This window comes from Ixodes scapularis, unplaced genomic scaffold, assembly GCF_016920785.2.
Source record: "Ixodes scapularis isolate PalLabHiFi unplaced genomic scaffold, ASM1692078v2 PGA_scaffold4__175_contigs__length_147842914, whole genome shotgun sequence".
Classification (NCBI taxonomy): domain Eukaryota; kingdom Metazoa; phylum Arthropoda; class Arachnida; order Ixodida; family Ixodidae; genus Ixodes; species Ixodes scapularis.
This window is the reverse complement of record NW_024609879.1, coordinates 125117401-125136853: the sequence shown is the minus strand read 5'-3', so window position 1 is coordinate 125136853 and position 19453 is coordinate 125117401. Positions and strand designations below refer to the sequence as shown.

Below are 19453 nucleotides of genomic sequence, written 5' to 3'. Positions count from 1 at the left end.
CAAATCTTGAGTAGTCTATACAATGTGAACTAAAGAATGAGTTTCAACAAATACAGGATTTATTAAAAAAAACTGTGTAAAGTGCAATTTTTTTTTCTTCGTGCCAGGCTATTAATGCAAAAGTAGTGGCGTAGCCAGGAATTTTTTATTTCTTCTGGGAAGGTGGCTTGAAGTGGCTGGGATGTTCATGACTTGGGGTGCAGAGGGGAAGGGATTGAAACGCATGTGTATATTATAGGGTCGCCTAGATTTCGAGCAAAGGGGGAGAACTGAAGACCCATATACCTCCCCTCTGGCTACACCACTGCAAAGGTACAACCGAGCTGGCCGAGAAGAATAAAAGTAATATTCCCTAGAGAAGTAGAATAGGGGGACAAAGGACAAACGCAAATCAACAAACTCACACAAACAACCTGGCTGTGTTCGGAGATTTGTGTTTGTCCTTTGTTCCCCTTCTCTAGGGATTATCATCATTAAGCTATGCTGTTGGCATTTTTACGTCAATCCCATTTTTTGTGCCTTCAGTAAATTTAATTTTCACACCAACGTGAGACGTCCTGTAAAATCATACTTTTTTTCCCCCTCCAAAGCTTGCAAATACACTTTATCTCGAGGATGCTACATGTTTTATATTTATTCGCATGTCTATACCATCAAGCCTTTCTACTTTACTGAGCCAAATTTGTCACTATTTATGTGTTTGTTTTTATTTCAATCCACAGTTCTTTTTCATAAACACTGCACTACTCCAAATCCTATATTTAGGCATTCAGAACAAGACCCTTGCCGCACGTTCCCACTCAAAACTGTGACTGGTCCGCATGACGAGCTCGATCACAAAGAAACTCGAGCAAAACCCACGCGTTGCCTGACTTGCACCCCACAAAGCGTGCCTCCAACAGTCACGACACGACACTAACAATGTGGACACCCCACAATTACCAGGGTAACACGTCGAGGGATCCAGCCTGTACAAAGTAATCAGTAGTCGGCAACAGGTTAGCAACCAAGTTGACGCTCTGCCTCCAGCATTCACATTTTGCCTTCCATGGCCGCACAGGCAACGAAGTGCTTCCAAAGGCAGAAAGCTCAAGCTCTGGGCGGAACGTCTACTGGTTCTCAACCTGGCACCGACCACAGTCGTCAAAGCACACTGACAATGACGGCGCATCCACATTAGGAGTAAACGACGAGAAAATGACTCGAGCACAGCAAATGGCACACAAGTCCCTAGAGTCATGCTAACTCACAGCCAGTATTACTGTCGACCTGTAAAGCACACTTCGAGCTTGCCAACGTTGCACACGGCGAACTTGGAAAGCGTGTCGACGGTGCCACCCAACGCCCCTGGCAGTTCGAAAACTCGGAGCGACACCTCGGGTTCACGTCGGCTGCAACTGTCGCGGCGAGTTTTTTGGACTACTTCGAGGTTGCATTACTTCAAAGCACATTCTGATTGGTACGGCAAACCGCACACTTTGCCATACGCCAAATCCACACCGCACGCAAAGTGATCGGACACAATCGTCGTGCCAAGCGTTCATCGGTGCCATGTACCCCGTGGAAGTTTCCGTGGTGGAGATCGTCGGAAACTCGTCGCACCAAGCGCCGTTTCGGTTTGCAGATCCGACCGACGCGCAAAGTGCGCCGCCGATGTCTCCGACTTGGAATCGCGCACAATCAAGAGACGTTATGTCGGCCGTCGCACATACGTCACCATACTCCGTTCGCCCCCGAGCCGACGGTGCAGCATGTGCTTCTTGGACCGGTCGCGGATCGGTCTTTCGCCAAAGTGCCTGCAACGTTTCTCCGACCGGTATGGTTAGTGTCCCGCAGACCCAATCCGAAAATGTGAAACAACGCGTGGATTATGTGAAGCCGCCATTAGTTGGTCTCGTCGCTTTGGGCGCGAGGCCCGCGATTGGTTCCGAGTTTGTGCCGAACACCGATGCAGCACTCGCGTGGAACGTGTTTTGATCCAAGCATGCACTTGGAACGCCGACGAAGCGCTCGTGTCCACCGAGTGCTCGCGGTACACGACCAACTAATGACGGCCGCGTATAATCCGTGCATCATTGCTTAATTTCAAGAAGGGTCAATTAGCCACACCCTGCGTCTCTTTGACTGTCGGTGACTAGAGTGACCTTAGGTGGTCCCACTCTCGCTCCCACCCTTGTGCGGACGGCGGGGTGAGGCAACGGAAGCAGGGTGGCCGGCCAGTCCGGCGAGCGCGTGGCTCCCGCCGCGCCGCCGGATCAGGGGCCAACAGAGCGGAGAAGCGCGTCGCCATCGTCTCGCGATTTCCCGTCGTCGTCGCCACTGAGCGGGCAGCACCCGCGGCGTTTGAGGTCACTTGTCGCCCGAGTCGGAATGCTGCTGCTGTTCGGCGTCTTCTCCGCACTGGTCCTGGTGGCTGGCCCAGTCCTTGCGCTGGCAGAAGGCACTGCAGTAGCTGATGCGGTGGCAACCCGTGCACTCCGAGAACGCCTCCCGGTTGCAGTTGCCGCAGCGCTGGAGGGGAGAGGACTCCCGTTGTCGAGGGCGGAAACCCGGCACCCCTCTTCGGAGCGAATCCGAACGACCGAGCCGACTTTGAAGGCCCGTTCATGCACCCGCTTAGGACCGAGCTCTTGCAAACTCCTACGACAGAATGCGCTTCGCAAGAGCTAAGGCTTTGCGATATTTACGACATCAAATATACCTAATATCTACGAGAAATGATCATTTGTAACTAGGGCTCCGTGTTTCTGGATAAATCCGAAAAACACTCGCCGGTAAAATTTCTTGACAATTCGGATTTATCCGACAAACTCCGATTTTAGAGGCCATGGTGGCAAAAAGTGATGGTCGAAGTTCGGGACTATAAAATGTCCGATAGATAGGTGCGAATGGCCAGCGGTCCCGAGGAGGGGCTACTTTGCCCTCTTGCAAGACGAACACCATTGACAAAAGGAGGATTATCTCATTTGTTTTCGCTAGGGCCAAGGGGTCAATGTAGTTCCGGGTCAAAGACGGCAATCTAAGCACCCGTCAGTGCTAGTCATTGTTCCGGTTTCTGGTTTAGACCATACCATTTTTTTTTTTTCTGGAAAGAAAAATGGTATGATCTGATGTAAAATAAGTTCGCTGTTTTTTTTTTTTTTTTTTTTTTTTTTTTTTTTAAATGCAGTGAAATTAAACTCTGAATTTCGGAGAATTGGGGATTTACGAAAAATAAACTCCAACAAACACTGAATTTTTGCTAACAAATAAACTCCGAAAAACACCCTCAGAATTTCATTAAATATAAACTCTGAAGACACAGAGCCCTGTTTATAACATTGTCAAGAGTTTTTCAAATCCAAAAATAAAAAAAGCAACACACGAAAAAAAATAAAGAAGGAAATAGACGGAAACGAAACGGGTTCTGCGGCCACCCGAGAAGCGGCGCTGGCGTTCTCTCTCGTCTTAAAAGATCTTAAGGGGTTTTAAGAGACGCGGTTGTAAGCAGTCGCAAGTCTGTGAACCATCCTTGAAAAGGAAAGGTTTAATTTTTTTTTTCTCTTTTCTATTGTGTTTAGGAGCAGTGCACGTAGGTCTGCAAGGAATGCCAAAAGTTGATAGCAAGTCCATCGTGGTCCACACCCCACTCACGTCAAACCCAACTGCGGCCGACGCTACGAGGCCAATCGAGCGCCGCCGAAAGCGAATCGTTGCAGTGCTTGTCACCATTGTGCGTTTCCTATCGCCTCCTAGACCAACTGCACACAAAAGAAACAGCAACTTGCACTTGCAGGATTACGGTGCACTTGCTGCGAGCGATAGCTTCGGCAGACACGGCGGACGCACAAAAATGACAAGCGCCGTGACGATTCACTTTTGGCATTGCTCAGCTGGCTCCGGTCGAACTCAAATACGAAATGGAGTACCCTAGAAGAGGTTCGAGTTTGAGGATTGCGCAGGCCAAAGTTGTCCCACGTAGTGCATCGGTACCGCCGTAATCGATCTGGGCGTTTGTTTAGCTGGTGGGAAGTTAGGTAGCCCCAATGGGTGTCTCACCTTTCCGCTGTAAATAAGAAATTTGGACGGTGCAGAACCACCACTGGCCCGGGTACCTCAGCCACGATTGTTTGGGAAAGGTTCTCGCACACGGCCACCCATTTGCTTTTTAATCTGAGCTCACCTCAATCTATGTGGCATGGTTCACAGCAAACCAAACTTTCTTCCGCTTAGATCTATACGTATTTCACCAAAAAATGGCACCTAAGCCATACCTTGACTGTGCTCAGGAACCATCGTGCGGATACCAGCAGACTGGCTTGCTTCCCAAAATTTCACCGCTAGTTGCAATGAATAAAACGAGGGGCGTGGAAAAATTTGCATAAAACACGACGCTTCGTGCATGTCAGCGGCAACAATGTTCCCTGCTTCATAACTAGCACTTGCTTGCCGCTACTTTTCGCACGTTCGAAGTTGATATGGGGGATTCCTGCAGTTCCTAAAATTAATCTTCAAGATTTGGCGGGGGCAGGTTGTCGGACGCCGACACCTCCATCCTAGCCCGATCCGAGCCCAACACACCTCGAAATGAATGGGCCCAAACCCGACTCCGAATAGAGTCCTTGTACAGGGCATTCGATTTTATTTAAAATAGATTTATTGAAAAACAAAAAAAGCTGCGAAAGGCAGATTAATGAGGTCCATGTAGGTGAGGTGTATGGCGAGGGGGAGATAACATAGGGAGCTAATCCTCATGATACGTCGAATAGTTAACTAAAGATAGTTAATCAACTTTTTACTTATCGAAAATAAACATATCGTTACAATTAGAAACCTGCTGAGCATCATCTAAGACCACTAAATCAGTCAAGTTTAGAAAGATCTGAAGCATGGGGCAAGCACTGGGGAGCACTAAAGTTACTGCACGTGCGACAGGTGCCAGCCAGTAGGTGCGACAACGCGGATGAAAAGATTGACGTCCGCGCTTTCGTACCACCAGCATTGCACCATTCGCACGAGCCGAACCTTCGGTGCACCGGCGTGTTTGCCGTACGCTTCAAACCTTTCCAAGTAGGCTCGCGATAATTCAAACTGATATCTCATACTTCCGGTTAATTCAAACAATTTTTAAAAAGTTGGTCGTCCTGCTACTTTTTTTTTATGTATTGATGAGCCGCCTAAATTCGAGCAACGTTTTTTTGCAATTCATACTTTTTGTTGTCGCGGCCCTGCTGAGTGCGTTTCCTTCCAAGCACCGGTGCACTGCAAAGAAGCTACACCTGCAAAGCTCGCTTCCGCGAGTGTTGCTTCCCCACAGCGCACCGGTGCTCGGCAAGAAGCCCGCTCGACGGGGCTGATAGTCCACAATACTGTAAAATACCGCAAAAGCGCCCACTATTACCATTTCCCAAACCTGCGGAATTCTGCAAATTGTACGTTAAGGCTGCGGTCCCACGGCAGCCATCTTGAACAAGGCGTTAGTTCAACCAATAGATGGCGACACGCACCCGTGGGGTGGCCGAAACATTGGTTCACAGTGGGATGGCTCGAGCACCATCACGTTCCCCTCGTGGCCTTGCTCGCGCCGCTGCCAGCTGTGCTCAGCTAGCTCAAGTAGCGTGGCCCAGCAAACGGATGTATGCGAGAATGTCAGGCTGGGTATAAATTGTTCTCTGATATAGGGAGATGCGGTTCGGCGGGTGTAACGGGCTTTCGCAATAAATCTTACCAAGAAGGAATCAAATGTTGATTGACGTGTCAATATTCTATCAATAAAAGTTTCCTCTGCAGGAATGCACGCTCAGTAGACTCAATCTTCCAAGACGCCAGTGGAAGCGGACGTCAACTAAACTGCTTCGGGATTTACGGTACTTACCTCACCATTTTAATGACGACTAAAATAACGTCACGAACTATTGTGTTTCACGGGGTCCGGAAGATGTTGTAAAGGTTGTTACGATATAGTTCCCAGAAACTTTCTGGAAAGACTCGAAGTCTTCGTTGAGTCCAACGCCATCATGAACAGTAACTGAAAACGATCCACTATTCAGTCGGTGGGTGGCGAAACGTATCCGCATCTGCGGAGTCATGGTCGACGCATACTCTAAGTGGCTGGAAGTTTACACGATGCCTGCCACGACGTCCAAACACGTCATTGACGTTCTACGGTCTCTTTTACCCACTTTTGCCCTACCGAAAATACTTTTCTCTAATAACGCGCCAAATCTTGCTTCAAATAAAATAAACAAGTTTTTGAAGACAAAAAAAACAAAAAAAAACGGCACCAGTCATCACATTAGTGCACCATACCATCCTGCAATTAACGGGCAAGCAGAACAGATGGTGTGCGAAACGAAAAAAAGCTCTTTTGAAGCTTACGGAAGAAGCAGTTTAGTGAAGAATCGCCAGGTTCTTATTCCAGCAGCACGCGACGGTCTCATATTACACGGTAAAAACACCCACCGAAGCAATATTCGGCGGACGAAGAGCCACACCCCTTGATCTGATGATCCTACGAACGAAGATAGAGAGATTCCCAGATCGGGAGTAATGGCAGTTTATTCGGTCGGACAACTCGTCTACGTGAGGAATTTCAGCGGAAGTCGGGCCTTCCATGTAAAACTTGAGTAGAAAAGGCTCTATAGTAGTTGACCAGAAGGTGTCATCCCTCTGAATACGTTGGATATCAGTGCCCTTGAGTGTAAATATAACTAAATCACAAAACTCTCTTTGTGTATTGTGTAACTGCCTTTGTATTTGGTAGTAGAAGCTATGGTGGTGATTTGGACCTTTCACACCAGGCTCCTTTTTTCTTATTTTTCGCCTCATACTCCTTTGCGGTTTAAGTATGCTTCAAGAATCTTTTGGAACGGGGACACTTTACGTCAACGAGGCCATTTGTTTCAAGCAGTCAATCAGGGAATACTGCTAGAAATCCGTCCCTCATATTAACGAATAAGCCGCGCTTCTGCACAGTGCAGTTTTCCTGTCCCACGTACAGTTGTAAAGCAGCATCCTCATTGATTCTACCATATTCTGTTACGAGTGAAGAAAGTCTTTGGGTACACGATACTTGAAACAAGTCAGGCACTGAACGTTGTGGTTCGACACCCACTAATGTCGTCGTCCTTATAGAGCCTCATCATTTAATCATTACCTCGTCACCTCATATTTCTCTTCATCAACAGTAAGTACAATAGGCTACCGCCATATTACAATCCAAGAATTGAAAGATTGAGTCGTTCAGTCCTTCAACAAACTTATTATTTATATAATGTTATTACGTTACATTACCTCGAGACGATCGACCTCCATCGTCGATCTTCAAATACTTATACCTGTATATAAATTAGATGCACAAGGGGGGGGGGTCGGTGGCCGAGTGCATGATCTAGCGCACACCAGCTCGGACCACTGCAGAACCCTCCCCGCCCCTGCCCGTTTCGATCTGGAAGAGCATCGTACCGGCGTGCGGTCGTGTATCCCTACTGCGTGGTGCACGTTAAAGACCCCAGGTTTGCGGTTGCACGGCACTGGCTAAATTGCTCATCTACAGCTGAGACACTAGACGCCCAATGAGGCGGACTAACTTCCGGCTGTATAAACATACACACAACAATTTGCAATTAGACGCATAAACACAAAGAACACAAAGTGCCGCCCCTTTTCTTTGGATGCCTTTTTTAAACCAGCGAAAGCTCGCGCGTTCTCTCTTTTGAGACGGTTAGAACGGTCGCACATAAAACCCGCGTTTCTCCTACCCAGCCGCTTCCTCCTCTCATTATGTGTAGTTGGTTATAACTAAATCAGCTATAATGATGGTGTACTGTTCATATTTATTTTCAGTTTCAGTCAGGGAAAAGGAGTTTCGCGGGAACTAGAGCCAATAAATGAGCTGCGTTTAGAGTATCAGCACTCTCTTCCCCGACAGTGTTGTGAAGGCCACCATTAGGGGTCTTGTGCAGAGCTAACGCAACTGCCGATCGTCATGATTCAAAAGTGCGACTTCCTCAGCATTAGATCCGGTGTCAGGAAGCTGATGCAATATTGCTTTGCTCTGTCGCGGACTGTTTAAACATTTGTGGAGGACGGAAAAGCGTTTCTGTGATTTTAGATCAAGCTTCAGATAACTGGCAACCATGATTTTAAGTCACAATATGCCCAAGTGTCGTTACTCTGAAACGTAGCTTATTTAATGACACTATTCATGCCCTTGTTCAAGGAGCTTGTAATACATGAAGGCGCCATGACGTAAGCCCCGTGGGTTCCCCAAACCACTACCTTTTGACACCTGCTTCTTCCTCATTGTTCCCGCTAGTGCCACTAAATTAGCTACGCTTCAGAGTAGCGACACTTGGCCATATTGTGACTTAAAATCACGGTGCCAGTTATCTGAAGCTTTATCTAAAATCACAGAAAACGCTTTTCCGTCCTCCACAAATATTTAAACACTCCGCGACAGAGCAAAGCAATATTGCATCAGCTTCCTGACACCGGATCTAATGCTTAGGAAGTCGCACTTTTGAATCATGACGATCGGCAGTTGCGTTTGCTCTGCACAAGACCCAAAATGGCGGCGCCCAAAACAATGTTGGGGAACGGAGTTCTGATACTCTAAGCGCAGCTGATTTAGTGACTCTAGGCATGAAGTGAACTCGGGTGTATTTTTTCCTCTTCGTCTTTATTGTTTATTGATCTCAATCATATCGAATAATGAACACATTATATCATGCTACGCTTGTCTAATTATTTGTTTTAGATTTATGAACCTGACCCAGTACGTAAACCATTCATTTATCGATAGTAAATCTTGCAATATATTTTTTAAATGTGAAGGTAAAAAGACACGGAGATTGATGATGATACAGACGCCAACGCCGCCCTCGGAAATTTTTTGAACATTAGAAATCAGCAGTTTGTCTGCCATCCGCCAGGTAGCGCAACAAAACACCCAAACAGTCTTTAATTGTTTTGAAAATTAGCTAAGCTCTACACCTATTAAAAAACCAAAGCAAGATCATTGTGAAAATTTAGTACATTGGAATGTGTATCTATTCCAAACAATAAATATTATTAGATGCCAGTAAATCTGTTTGATGTCTAAAAAAGATATGCGTCAAAAACAGGTAAGTTTGAAGGGCTCCTGGAGCGTTATGACTTTGAAAATGAAAAAAAGCCATCGTCCACCTCTTGGGCAACCATTGTAGCTCTAAATGTTATAAAAGATTTTATCATAGTTTAATTATTTCCTAAGTGGCATTTGAAGTACCATGACTCGAAGCACAAAAAAGTGCTACGTTTGATATAAAATATGTAAACAAAAAAATTTTACATAACATTAAATTTTTTTCTGCATATTACCAATTATAAGCACTACATCTGTAGCTAATTTCATTGTACTAACAGTTGTCATTAAAAACATATTTGTGCTGAAATATGTCAATTTTAGGACAATATTTGGAGGGATGAAAAAAACAAAGTACTGCAAACACCAAAAAAGTGTATCGTCACATTCTGCTCCGACATCATCTTAACAAAACTGCTATATTGGAACCGTGTTATCTTTATTGGATCGTTCGTAAAACATGAACTAGCGGAGCAAGTGAGGGTCCGCGCCATCATATTCGCAACGCTACAAATGCGCATGAGCAGTATAAACCAATACACACGTAATATCAAATGAAAGAGGATTGCATTGCCTTTCGAATGACATCAATCTCACAAAACAGGATTTAAAAGGAGATGAGTGATGACCTGCCAAAAAGTACCTAAATTGCCAGATTCAGTGGGACCGTGGCCTTAAGCACCGACATCGGCCAAAAATATTCACCTCATTGCAGCGGCGACGACGAGACCGCCAGCGGCGATGATGGGGATATCGTGTGAAAATAAAAGCGCTTTTTCCAATTCCGTTCACCCTGCCTTCAAAGCTTTTTATTGGCCGCCATCTTGGTTCCTAGCGACTGGACCGGAAGAGCGCCCATGTCTAGAATGACCCAGTTTTCAGTGAAAGCGGGGTCGGCACTTCCCGGGTATTTTACGATGGACATTTTTTTCCTGGACGAAGAAACTTAGTTTGGTTTTGAGGTCTCGTGTGCTGTCTAAACAGTCCACGTTAGACAATATTTTTGAGGGACGAATAAACTCCTAAATTTCATCGGTGTTTCATGTGTGGCATATTTACGCATTATTACCAGGCCTGTGTAAAAGAAATTGTCAAACACCTGTACTGCATGTGTAGCCATCGACATAACAACTCATAATTTTACCTTGCATCACATGTAAAAATATTTTTGTTGATAATTCAAACTTCTAGTAATTTAAACAAAATTTGTGGCTTCCAGCAGTTTGAATTGATGACAGTCTACTCTATTGATTGACCTAGCGGTTTCAGATGACGCTCAGAAAGTTCCTAAATGGAGCAATACGTTTAGTTCCACTAAGCAAAACGTTAATTAAGAAATATTTGGTTAATTCTTCGGCTTATTGTGAAGACAAGACCACAGATAGCTGTGCTCTTTTCAGTGATGCCCGGCCCGCACCCCACTGCTACCAACGCAAAAATAAATATGAGTAAAAAAACGGCGATGACACGTGCACTAAGAGCGCTCTCAGAGAGAACGAGAAAACCGCGTCGAAACACGGGTTCTCTCGCCATGTTATTTATTCTACATTGTCACCAGCAGAATCACTATTCGTAGTTGCCTGTTTCTGCATGACAATCTTAAAATTCTTTGCATACTGCGCTTAGTGTCCCGTGTCACAACTGTCGCACGTTGTCACCGTCAGGTCTACCATTCCCAATAGTATTCTTTTCCTGCGCAAATATTCCAAAGTTCCAACGCACTTTGATTTTGTGCCTGTGGACTTTTCTGTGTTGCAATCATTCTGTATTTTCATAATTAACAACATACTGAATTCAGAAAACAAGTATATGCAGTGATCCCCTTACTTTTTTTTTTCTTCATTACTCTAGTTTAAATTTTATTATTTAAATGATTATTTAGGTTCACTTATTCAGTATCTCCTAATTTATATTTACTCGTTTATTTTCCACTCCGCTCGCCCCGTGCCGTGGCGTGCCCTCACCTTGGCGGTGTCTTCCTTGTCGGCAGGCTCGGCCCGCGCTTCGACCTGGACCCGCTGGAAGGCCTGCTGGACCGCCAGCTCCTTCTCGGCGCGGGCCTCCATCATGCTCCGCGAGAGGCTCATCTGGGACTCCACCCAGGTGCTGTTCAAGGCCTAAAAAAACACAAAAAACAATTTTTATTTTTTTTTATTTTAGTTGAGTATTTTGATTTGGGGAGAGTTAAAAAGACGGAGAAATGATAGTTCTCCGGTTCGCCCTCCGCGCGAGCGTTTTGGACCAATCGCAGCTGCGACCCCGGAATGCGCCGCACGTTCCCGCAAGCGTAATGCGAGGGTCTCGTCACTGGCGTCGTACCCTGGGACCGCACTTCACCAAAGCGAAGGTTTTACGGCATTTGCGAGGCCAAACGTACGCACTATCTTTGAAAAATGGTCGTTCATAACTACCGCAAAATACCGGGCAAGCGCCCACTCGAAACTTATAGATAATCGCGAAAAAATGGGGGATTGTCAGGTCATCAGTTTTACATATAAATGTACTGCGCATATTTTTCATACCTTAGAAACTTGGATACGGGCGCTTAATGTGGAATGGGCGGATGCGCGGTATTCTACGGTATGTTAAAAAAGTTTTTCAATCCTAAAAATAGAAAATGTGCAAAAAAAAAACAATGTAGGAAAACTACGGAAATAAAAAGTGCTCCACTGCTAGCTGACGGGTGGCGCCAACAATCGTCGCAGGAGATTTTAAGAGGTTTTAAGGCACATGATCGTAAGCAGTTGCAAGTGTGCGAGCCAGCCTTTAACCTCCCGTTTAGGGAAGGAGCCCGGCGAATAATGTGGAATAGGCAATGTTTGGGCGGCGGGGGGGGGGGCACAATAAAGAGGCAGCGAAATGGACAGTTTCGTGTCAACGACAACATCGAGTGACGTAAAAACGTGAGCTTACACTTTAGTGTAAGCTCACTGCACTAGTTCTCACAAGATCTGACAGTTGCACACAAAACTCGCGAGTTCCTACAAAACTGCGAGTTTCACGAGATTTGTGGGTTCTCACGAGTCTCGCGAGTCTCGCAAGACGCGTTGGTCTTTGCAACACTTCTCAGTTTCACAGAAAACTCGTGAACCTCTGCAGGACTTCAGCCTCCGAGTTTTCACGGGCAACAAGTCTGCCGAAATCGGAAAGCGCCTTCGGCGATGAGGCCTCACTGGGAAGAGCGTCGGCGCTGCGGAAGACGGAGACACAGGCCCGCCTACCCACCTCCTTCTTCTCGTTCTCCAGCTGAATCTTGAGCTGCTGAAGCGCAGCCTCCCTCGCAGCGACCCCCTGTGCCTTGACAATGTCCACCTGCTTCTGTAGCTCCTGCACCTGCTTCACAAGGTTCTTCACCATCTGCATTGCAAGGGCGAGTCTCGGGCACACTCACACCTCGACTAGTCGAAACCCACAAGCAATCAAAGTACTTGCACACTTGTACATTAAAGTCTTGACACAGAGTTAATACTTACATAGAATTAGTTTGGGAATGCATACAACAAACTTGTAGTTTAACCCCCCCCAAAAAAAGCAAAACTTAAAAAAAAAAAAAAAACATTCCACAGTACTTTTTAAAGGGGCCATGAAGCTAGTGGTGACGGTGAAAACCACGACATCAAAAATAAAGTCATAACAAAACAGAAAGAAGTCAAAGACCTCAAAAATAGCAAGATCTATTCAAGCACACAACTTAACCACCACAATCAGTCAATGTGATCCCTAAAGTATAGTGTATGAACAAAGTGCTATGATTTATTGCATAAACAAGTCAAAGTATGTTCTAGCAGTCACAACTATAGTCAAACCTCCTCTGCTAAAGTGGAAAGAGGTGGGAGGAGCTTCCCCTGAACTCTTAACCCGTCACTGACCGTGAAAGCAATCGGACTCGCCAACTCGTCGTGCCGTGACAACTCCGACACCCTGGTACCGTGACCAGAGCATCAAACGTAAACGACCGACACCAACAAGCCTCAAGCAATGTGCAGGAGGCACGTCAAAATATCTTCGGCAGGCTTGCAATCACTCGTGATAACACCACGAGCTCCGAGAGACTGCAAGCCTGTCAAAGGCATCTTCACGTGCACATTACATGTGCCTGAGGTTCGTTGGTGTCAGCTGTTTCCGTTCGCGGGCCTAGTGGGACCAGGACGTAACAAATCCATCTGCACACTTTCCATTAACTGCTATGAATCCTCGAACACACAACCAATGCATGCTGCATTATGTTTTTGCAGAGATCCTCTCGCAAAAAAGGGATCCTCCTGCGTCAACGATCGACGCCAGTGCTAAAATCGACAGCAAGCCCGTACAGAATTCTAATACCCATTCTTCCGTCCACCCGTTTGTGCAACCGTGGAATGAACGGATGGATCGATGAATGGATGGATGGCATCGGCTACACCCATTGTTATCGGGCGGAAGCTTGCACCGTCTAGCCTCGAATTTTGCTCTAAATTCCGTCTCTCAATAAATTGCCCACCCCACCAGTTTCATGCGTTGTCGTGCCTCTTTGCGATGCACTGCACAGTGTTGCTTACTTCTTCCAGTTGCCACCACATGCGCTGCTCCCCAAAATCGAGCGCCGTGGGCGCAAACCTCGGTGCCAGCGGCGTCGACACGGGTGTCGTGGTCTCGATCGTCGCATCTGCAAAAGCGGGAGAACCGTCGATGGAGGCCCGTCCTTTTCCCAGTACCATTTCATGGCATACGAATCTCAAAAACAACACCAAGCCGTTACGGCAGTCCTTCCGAGCCACAGACACAATTTTCTGGCCTCGTTTCCGACTACAGTTTCGTTGGCCGGGAAACGCTACCGTTTACAGGCAAAGAGCACGTCCTATCAGAAAGACCCGAGCTCACGAATTTGCCACAACAACTCGCTACGTGCAAACGTTTGTCGCAATAGAGTCCACCGTTGGCAAAGCTCGCCTAACAGCAGACGTAAAACCGGCTGAAACTGACAAACGCATCTGTTGGGTCCATGTGTCTGCAGCAATCAGACGTGCCTTCAACAAGCCGACCATACCGACACCACGGTCCCGGCTGCTGAAGCTTCCGTGGAAGCCAAAGGGCAACCTGCAGCAGAACAGGCGTCCACCAGATCCACCACCGCCGCCGCGATACCGCAAGGATCGTGGTCAGCGACGGTGCGATGCCTCTACAGCGTCGCCGGGCGTAAATCAAAAGGACCCCTTTTCTGGGTGCGGTAAGCACGCCGGTCGGAGACTCGTTGCAGGCACCGTACTAAGCAGAGCGATTTCACCTCGCCGATACGGGAGAGCGCTCGAATCGCCGCACAGAATGTACATTCTAGTCAGTTGCAGGTTTGTGAATAGCAGGGCAAGCCCCTTCCCCAAAGCTTTCTGCTAGTCAAGATTGGTGGCTTCCTCCTTGCCACTCGCCTACTCTCCAATATGCATTCTCTCTGTTCAAGGGGAGCGAGTGGAGAGCTCTGCGAAGGAGAGTGTCCCGCCTTTCTCCGTCCGAAATGGACCGTAGAATGTCGTCGTCTGCACCGGCAGAAGAGGCAGGTGGTACCTACCGGAAAGGATGCTGCCGCCGTCCACCAGGTTTCCGACGACCACCCGGCATGTGTCGGGCACCATGGCCGGAGCGAGGGTCACCGTCACTGTCCCGAAAGCGAGCGATCAAATTAAACTTCTCCGAAGCGCGGGTCGTCTGCACCGTTCGAGCTGGTGCGCTCCCGTGAGAAAACGGTTCAACTCGACCGACCTCGTGACGAACCAGAAATGGGGCAGCCGTGGGCAGTGCTGAACGAAACAAAATGGGCCAGTGGAATGCGTGGCCCCGTGTAGATACAGTGACTCTAGTGATTACTAGATTAACCGAATGGCGGAGCTGTTTGGTTACTCTAGGCTAGAGTAACTGCACGTGCTAGCTGTTTCCGTTAAAGTAACTGTATATGCTCCTCGAGCAAATCACGCGCAGTTACTCTAGTGACGCCATGCGCTGCATTGGTCCATTTCGTTTTGTTGAGCACTGTACCGTATGCCAAAGCTATGAAGTAACTACTAATCAACTGCCTAATTAAAAGTAAATGACTGAAATTTTTTGCATTTCTGATGACTAACTTATTGTAGTTTGAATCTGAGAGTAACTTGTAAGTTTGGTTTCATTTTTTTTTTTTTAATTTATGTCGACAATTGCATGCATTCAGATTGATTTAGTCTTCACATCGATGTTGTGCGTTGGCGTCACTTTATGCTATGCCCCGAATAGAGTCCTGAACCGACTGGGAACTGTGCAACTATGTTTTGCATGCTCCAAATCGAACCATTTATGATCAGCTATTTCAACACACCTTGATGTCGTGGGATATATTAAAACTACTAGAAGAGCAACCCTACTTTTTTGCGAGTAACTCTAACTAGAGACATGAATGGGGTGATCAACTCTAGAAAAAGGGGGACCGACTCGAAATCTTTTACCCTACCTTTGGGCGGTGCTGGCGCGATCGGAATCGGCTTCTCCGGCGGATCGTCCGGGGACTTCCCACCCAAGATCGGCTCGTCCCTCCGTCTCCGCTTGTATGGAGTGTACAGCCGTACCGGTCCACTCTGCAATGGCAGCAAACGCTGGGTTATCCTGCGACACTTCACAGAATCACCCCACACCCCATCGAGCTAGCGTACAACGGCGATCCACAAATCCGGACAACACACAACTCGTCGCTCGATTTCGTTAATATATCAGCGGGCTCATACTGCCACCGTACACCGAGTCGCCGCCAGTTTGCCTGCGGCCTGGTGGCGCCAACACCGCACGCTATATGTCTTCTTTGCGACGCAGAAGTTGGTTGAGGCTATACGGGGTGTTTCTATGATTTTTCCACGATTCTATCGAACCGAACCAGGGATGAGTTTGGGCAGTGGTGTCCTCCGCTCTGCTTTCGACGACTCGGACCAACTGGAGTGGCACTCACCACGACCATGTCATCACAGCAAGCAGCGCAGGTGCACGAAGTAGCGTGGGGCATGAGAATGCCATCCTCGATGAGGCACAACAGGGTTCGCCCGGCATAGCGGATGCTCCGTTTCCAGTCCTTGCTGCTCCCTCGACCGCAGAGCGCCTCGAACTCAGACGGGGTGTACCAGCGCACCCCGGATTTGATGCACCGCCCACGGCCGCCTGAGCGACATTGCAAAGAGAGTGATGATGCAATCATTTAAATTATACCCCCCAAGGGGGGGGGGGGGGGGGGGGGGGGGGGCATGTGTGAAGAAGTACTGTGAAATGATACACCAAAAGGAGCAATGACCCAATCCCATGAAACGACACCACAAAGGGGCAACGATCCAGTCATGTGGAATTACGCTCCAAAGAAAGTAGTCACTCAATCATTTGAAATGACACCCCGAAAGGAGTAACGGCTCGGTTTACACCTTAGTGAATTGGAGGTGTAAACGTTTACAGCTTCGTAAATTTGATCTCAACCGGCTGGCTGATTGAGAGGAACCTGAAACAGTAGGTGAGATATTTAATAAAATTAATCTTAGTATTAATGTTGCCGGCCTGTAATAAGCCAAAGCCTCCTCCGCAAGCGGGGCTTGGGAGCTCTCTAATTAGAGGGGCGCTGCGCCTAGGGAGCGGTGGCCTATGCTAAGCAGGAAACGGTCGCTTTGGCCGCCGACCGCTTGTGTACGCTTCAACAAGCTTTGGAGCAAACTCAAGCCTGAGATTATAATTTATTTTCTCCAAGCAGAGCAAAGTTAGAAGTTACAATGCATAGTGCGGTCTATTTAAAGGGGCGATGCAACAATTTTTGTGATTTGCGCAAATACCGCTTAAAACGGATACCTGACGTTAATGACATATGAAACATGCGTTCGTTTTTCACCCCATGCAATAGAAGTTCCAGAAAAAAACGAGCACCGTTCACCCCCTCAACTCGCAGCCAGAACAAGCGGCCACGTGATCTGGGGCCGATTATATGCCGCCAATGTTGATCATAGCCCTGCGCTGGGGTTGGCAAAGCACAGGACGCGCGCCGAGTTCCGGACATTGTTATGGCTCCGCTATTGTCGTCGTTGCAGCGATTGGACACGGGACACTACCTGAATGCATGTCGAGGCATTGATTGTCACGAGCCCAGATCAAATGCGCACGCAGTCTTCACGTCCACTGTGTGAGCAGCATTTGAATATCGTCACAGCTGGGATCGTACTGTTGCCATTGTCCCCACAGCACCGTCATCAAATTTCACGAAGGAGCAAAAGGCGGCTTTGGAAGGAGAGACTGAAAGAAAAGCTTTGCTTTCATCCTTTGAATTCCGCCGCGACGAAGACGCTTGTTGGTCAATGGTGTTGCGTTCGAGTATTCTTAGGTTCCACTAGTGCCAGGAAGCTGATGTAAACAAGAAATATTCCTATCAAATGTCGTTGCACAGCCCCTTTAAAAGCCTAGCTTGCTGATCGCTTTGACTTGCTAGGCCTCCAAATAGACCGTAGATTACCTCTCGCTTTGTTTCGCTCCGGAAAAATTAGTTATAATCTCAGACTCCAACTTGCACAAAGCCTTGTTAGAACAGCCAAGGGTTCAGCGGGCAACCATCTCCCCCTCTCAATGTCATGTGCTGCTCCCTCAGCACACAGCTGCTCCATCGAGAGAGCTCCCAAAATCCCGACCACGAAGGGGGCTACGCCATATTACAGGCCAGCGACATCAATACCTCAAACTCTTCCTGTGAGATATCTTAACAATGAAAATCCTCACTCCTGTTCAAACTTTTCATTCATTACTGGCAGTTTTGATGGCATTCTTCGTTGGCACTAATCGACCAACACAAGCATATGAGCTACTAAAAATTATGATGTAAAGTGCTTATTAGTCAGCTTTTTCTGCTCTTGGGACCCCCCCCCCCCCCCCCCTTCTTTTTTTTCAGACTGGAAGCAAACATTGGTGCAAGCACCCAAGCACCCAATAATTAAAAAAAAAAGGCATTAAAAGTTAACATTTTTACTTTTTCCCTAGAATGCAGATGAGCTGGCTGAACCACCTTGCCTGCATATTTCCTTCATTTGTTTATTAATTTTCCCCGTTAACAGGCGTACATACATGTTTGCATGTGTAAGCAGTACGACACACGATCTCCTCTACAATGCACAGTTCAATAGCGCGCACAAAATCAAGATAAAAAAAAAAAAAAAAAAAAGTAGAGAATCTTGTTTTTTCCCTAACTCCCTAGGAAAAGGAACTTTAGGGCGACTAGGGAACCCCTAGATTCGGGGAGGCTTGCAACACAAAAAGCTGCTAGAGTCAGCAAAACCCACCGCTCTCAGAGCGTGGGCGCAGCACTGGTGGGTGCAAAGAAACCAGCCAAAAAGAGACAGAATTGGATAATTAGTTCTTTTAATGGGATACACCTCAAACGCGTCACTCATGTATCATACGTAGAGCCAATTGTTTATCGATTTAATCGACAGCGCAGAGAGCCGAGCCGAACTCTTTTCGAACCAGACAAGAGGCTAGGCTATTACGCACAGACACACATTTCTCAACCTACGATATTTTCTTGTTGGTGCTTATAATCTACCTCTGCCGTGCGTTGTTCCCGAGATAAACTAGGTTCTAGCCTTGGAACATCACACAGTGCTGTTCCCAGAATGAATGAGAGCTTACCCGAACCGAACTTGTTCTTGTGCAGGAAACCGCTGACGTTTCGGCAGCGCACGAGCAGTTCGGCGTCGTGCACGGAAACGTCCCAGTTGTATTTGTACTTTTGGACTTCGCCGTTGCTCCCGTCGGCGTCCTCGGACGCCTGGGCGGCGAGCGATGCTTGCGCGGTCTTGAAGACATCGATAGCGCTCTGGTCGTGTATCACGATGTGCGTGGCCTTCAGACCGGCCTCCTCGAGTTGTTCCGAAGTTATTATGTCGTGCGAGGTGGCGACGAGAACGTTCGGCATCTCGTCGTCGTTGACGCTAACGCTGACCTCCTGAGGTTCGCTGACGGGGAACGCTGCCTCGTCGGCGTTCGGCAAGTCCTCGTTGAATTCCATGGCAGTTATCACGGGCGGTTCGACCGTATCGCCGTCTTCCATGACCATAGTTCGCGGGTTTCGGCTAAGAGGGAGGCCGGTGATGGGTGCATTCGACGACGTCGACGACCAGTTTCTTCACGGCAGAGAGCATCTCGACGATGCACAACGGCACAACCACAACAACACACGGGAGACATACAAGTTCGTTTCTTGCTTTTTCTGGTTTTCAAATTTCTGTGTAATCGGTGTAATCTGGTTCTGGAACAACAAGGTGGAGTAAATAATTGTATTCACTACATTTATGCTCGTCAAATTGTTAAACTTCCTTTAGAATCTTTCAAAATTTTGAA

General features: G+C 47.4%; 1 protein-coding gene across 1 annotated transcript; it reads right to left on the bottom strand.

Annotated features, from left to right (window-relative positions):
• Positions 1-148: 148 nt before the first annotated feature.
• On the bottom strand, positions 149-19324 carry LOC8029981 (deformed epidermal autoregulatory factor 1 homolog). The gene is made up of 8 exons (XM_029991764.3): positions 18743-19324; positions 16047-16252; positions 15558-15681; positions 14646-14732; positions 13642-13748; positions 12329-12460; positions 11068-11220; positions 149-2511 (listed from the first exon to the last, which is right to left on the bottom strand). The coding sequence occupies exons 1-8, from the start codon at positions 19167-19169 to the stop codon at positions 2350-2352; spliced, it is 1398 nt and encodes a 465-aa protein (XP_029847624.1). The 5' UTR covers positions 19170-19324; the 3' UTR covers positions 149-2349.
• Between the last annotated feature and the right edge of the window lie 129 nt (positions 19325-19453).

Bases quoted from the DNA above. Each gene is read 5' to 3' on its own strand.
- LOC8029981 (XM_029991764.3), bottom strand. From the start codon at position 19,169: ATGGTCATGGAAGACGGCGATACGGTCGAACCGCCCGTGATAACTGCC. The intron at 16,253-18,742 runs GTAAGCTCTCAT...AATGTCGCTCAG, and splicing joins CAAGAACAAGTTCGGTTCGG to GCGGCCGTGGGCGGTGCATC. The intron at 11,221-12,328 runs GTGGGTAGGCGG...GTGTTTTTTTAG, and splicing joins TGGAGAACGAGAAGAAGGAG to GCCTTGAACAGCACCTGGGT.